The sequence below is a fragment of the Herpailurus yagouaroundi genome, unplaced genomic scaffold (assembly GCF_014898765.1).
Source record: "Herpailurus yagouaroundi ecotype Mexico unplaced genomic scaffold, PumYag 67680, whole genome shotgun sequence".
NCBI lineage: Eukaryota > Metazoa > Chordata > Mammalia > Carnivora > Felidae > Herpailurus > Herpailurus yagouaroundi.
This window is the reverse complement of record NW_024420480.1, coordinates 1,235-4,617: the sequence shown is the minus strand read 5'-3', so window position 1 is coordinate 4,617 and position 3,383 is coordinate 1,235. Positions and strand designations below refer to the sequence as shown.

At 61.3% G+C, this 3,383-nt stretch overlaps 1 protein-coding gene across 1 annotated transcript; it reads right to left on the bottom strand.

The window, feature by feature from the left end:
* Positions 1 to 242: 242 nt before the first annotated feature.
* Positions 243 to 3,164, bottom strand: LOC121025520 (testis-specific Y-encoded protein 1-like). Its single transcript, XM_040468058.1, has 5 exons — positions 2,336 to 3,164; positions 1,026 to 1,103; positions 758 to 869; positions 480 to 625; positions 243 to 373 (listed from the first exon to the last, which is right to left on the bottom strand). Exons 1-5 carry the CDS (start codon positions 3,017 to 3,019, stop codon positions 302 to 304), a joined length of 1,092 nt encoding a protein of 363 aa, XP_040323992.1. The 5' UTR covers positions 3,020 to 3,164; the 3' UTR covers positions 243 to 301.
* Between the last annotated feature and the right edge of the window lie 219 nt (positions 3,165 to 3,383).

The window sequence follows — 3,383 nt, the reverse complement described above, 5'->3', positions numbered from 1 at the left end:
GGCGGACATCCACGGGGAGCATTTGTGGTGGAGAAGCATTGCTCCTCCCGAGTTGCTCTGCAAAGCCCCAGCCCACAGCACAACTGCATTTGGATTGCAGGCATCGACCCACTGTGTGTTTGCAGTTGAGTCCCTGCAGGTCCCTTGTCATGCTCCCACCCACTCCCCATGCTACCTGGGTCCCAGTCTCGGCGGACCTTCCACTTCCAAGCCAACGTCTGGCCCACGTTCCCTTGCCCATACAACACACGTGTCAACACACCGCATACTGGCGTTCTCACCGACACGTGCGCACGTCAGGTCACTGTCTTCTGGTCCCTTCCTCCCTCAGGTAGTACTGCAGGGGATTGGGCCACAGGTCCTCGATGATGATCTGGTAGGGGACACAGGCCGGCGCCACATTGGGCATAGCCCACTCTCCTCTCTGGCCGGGGGGCCACCCACATCCCCACTGCTGACGAAGGCCTCAGGGGCCCCACCTCGGCAATCCTGTTTGTCCCTGGGCAGCTGTGCTCACACAGCCCGTTGAACAAGTGAAGGCTGGTGGGGTCATGCCTGCGACTGGGAGCTCCATGTTCATAATCGCAGAACCACTGGACTGGAGTGGCACGTGATGCCCTGTAGCCTGCAGGCAGAGAGGTTTAGAGGAACAACCTGATGGCCTCCTCCCCAGCCCCCTCCCCCTCCCCCTCCCCCCTGCCCCTGATGCATGCTCATCAGCCCCCTGCCCTGCACCATCATGGGACCCACACCCTACCAGCAAAGCTAAGCTGATACTCCTTAATGATCACTGGGTTCCGGAAGTACGGGTTCTCCACAAAGAAGAACTTCACTCTGCAGCGGTACTTGGGATGGCCCACTTCCTCCACCTGCCGTGAGCAATGGGACAGGAGGGGGGCAATGTCCTCCCTCGGGGTCCTGACCTCCTTGCCTGTCTGTGAGGGTGAGCAGCTTTGCCTCACCCTCTCCTGCCCAGATCCCACATCCGACGGGACGGCCCCCAGCCACAGCCTCCCCAGTCTGACCTCCAAGTCGACCAGGTAGCTGAGCACGTCTTTGTCCTGGGCACCGCTCATGGCCGACAACTGGGGGTGATTCAGAATCTGTGCTGGGTCAAGGAGCTGTGCCTTCAGATGCTGTGGACACAGACACAGACCACCCCCCCCACCCCAACCTTCCCAGGGTAAGAGCAAGGGACTAGATCAGGGCATGTGCAGAAAGACCAGGAAACACTAGCCCCCACACTCCTCAGCCTCTGCAAATGCACCAGACCCCATCGACACTGGGCTGTCCGTTGGCTTCCTGTACCTCCCACGCTGTCTGCACACAGCAGGGAGAGACTCCACTGCCTGGACTCCTCACAGTTCCCTCATATACCTGACCTGTGTGGGTTGCCAGCAGCCCATCATAGCTTGTGATGTCGGCATGTGCTCTGACCCCTCCTCACGGCTGGGTGTCTTGGCATATTCCCGTGAAGACCAATGTTGTCAGCGGCCTTCTGAGTCCAGCAGGAATAACACGGCTTACAAGAAACCGACTGCACACTTACGATGCAAACAGAGGGTGTGGGAGGGAGAAAGAGATCGAGAAGCACGGACAAGGAGGGGAGAAGAGGGAAATGACAGTAGACACAGTGACACAGCCAGTCAGGAGAGAAAGACATGGGTGGGACCCAGCCGGAGCCTGAGGACAGAGAGGGAAGCAGGGGTGGAGATACCAGGAGAGAATCCTCTGTGTGTATGTGTGTGTGCGTGTGTGTCTGTGAGTGTGTGTGTGTGAGAGGGTCTGTGGAGGCACATTGTACCCCGCTCAGAGTCGGTCTGAGTTGTCCCACTGTCTGGAACAGGGGGGTGGCATGGTTCCACTAAAGGCCATGAGTGTGTGTCTGAAATGCTCTCTTTTGACGGAACTGCTAGAAAACGTACACAGCCTGTGAATGTGAAGGTGGGTGTGCGGCCTGTGTAACTCTCCCATTTGGCAGCGAAACGTGTCCGTGCCCTATCTGCTCTGAGTGAAGGCTGCTTTGTGCTACCCTAGCTCTGGTAGCATGGGGACACATGCCTCACGTCCACAAATCATGTTTGAGAGCAGCCTGCAGGCCAACGCTGGCGGAGACCTAGAGGAAGCGGGTCTCCAAGTCCCCAAGTCCCCCCATCCCCAACAACCGCCCCTGTCCAAGGCCTTACATTGGATCCCAGACCACACCAACCCAGGGCCAGGGACCACTGCCCAGCTCTCCTCCCTGGGGGCCATCGCCCTGAGGCACCCTGCTCTCAGGGCCCAGCCCTCCTGCACAACAGCCCCCGCCATCACCCACCAGCACAAGGAAGGATGCCGCCTGGGCCCAGAAGCCAGGGATGTGCTTGATGATGGCCCTTCTGTGATCCAGGTAAGAAATGCGCCTCCGAAGAATCCTGCGCTTCAGCCGCCATAAGGCCCTGGAATCTTGGGCATTCCCAGCGCTGATCTCCAGCTGAAGACGCTCCAGCGCTGCCAGCGGGTCCTGGGCTGAGGCAGGACGCAGCACTGGCTCTTGCTGCTGCAGCTCCTGTGAGAGCTGGGGGCCCTCCTCCGCCTCTGCATCTGCCTCGGGCTTCTCCTCTTGCTCCGGAACCTCCTCCAGCTGCTCTCTCTCCTCCTCCACCTCCTCCTGCTCGGCCATGTCCTCCGCTTCTGGCTTGGCTTCCTCAGAATTCTCCTCTCCGGCCACCTCTTCCTCGGTCGCCTCCCCGTCCTCTTCCTCCACCCCGATCACCACCTCAGCCGCCACCATTCCGTCATCCAATATCACCACCAATTCCTCCGCTGGGCTTGCCACCTGTATCTCACACCCGGCCTGGGCTTCCTGCACAGGATGGGCGCTTGCCGCCCCTGAACCTGGGGACTGCGGCCAGCCCGCGCCCTCCAGCGCCCCTGCATTCCCGCGGGCCGGGGACTCTCGACCTTTCTCATCCAGGACGATCAGGGCCCAGGGTCGACGGGAATCACCGCTTTTTCCGGACCGCGACACGCTGGCCATGACGCTCGGCCCCGCCGGCCCCAGAGCAGCTAGGGCAGCCTCAGGACAAGGACAGGGAAATGGCAGCAGGTGGACGGAGCCTTGGCCTCAAGGCGGTTGGCTCCCGGGTGCCTCCCGCCGAAGCCCGCCCAAGTGGGGCGCAGGCGCACTGGCTCTGGGATTTGACGACTCCTCATTGGCTGTGGCTGCTGTGGAGGAGGGGCTGAGACAGAGGCAGTGAAGAGTGTGCGCATGCGGCCTGGGGGCGAAGTGGTTCCAGGGCAGGTGAGGCCCGCTGGCCAGGTTGGCGGAGCAATCAGTTGCAAGACAGGAAGCCCGGGTGTTGGCCGCCCGCTAGCGCGCGCCAGCGGCCGGTCCGGGCTCT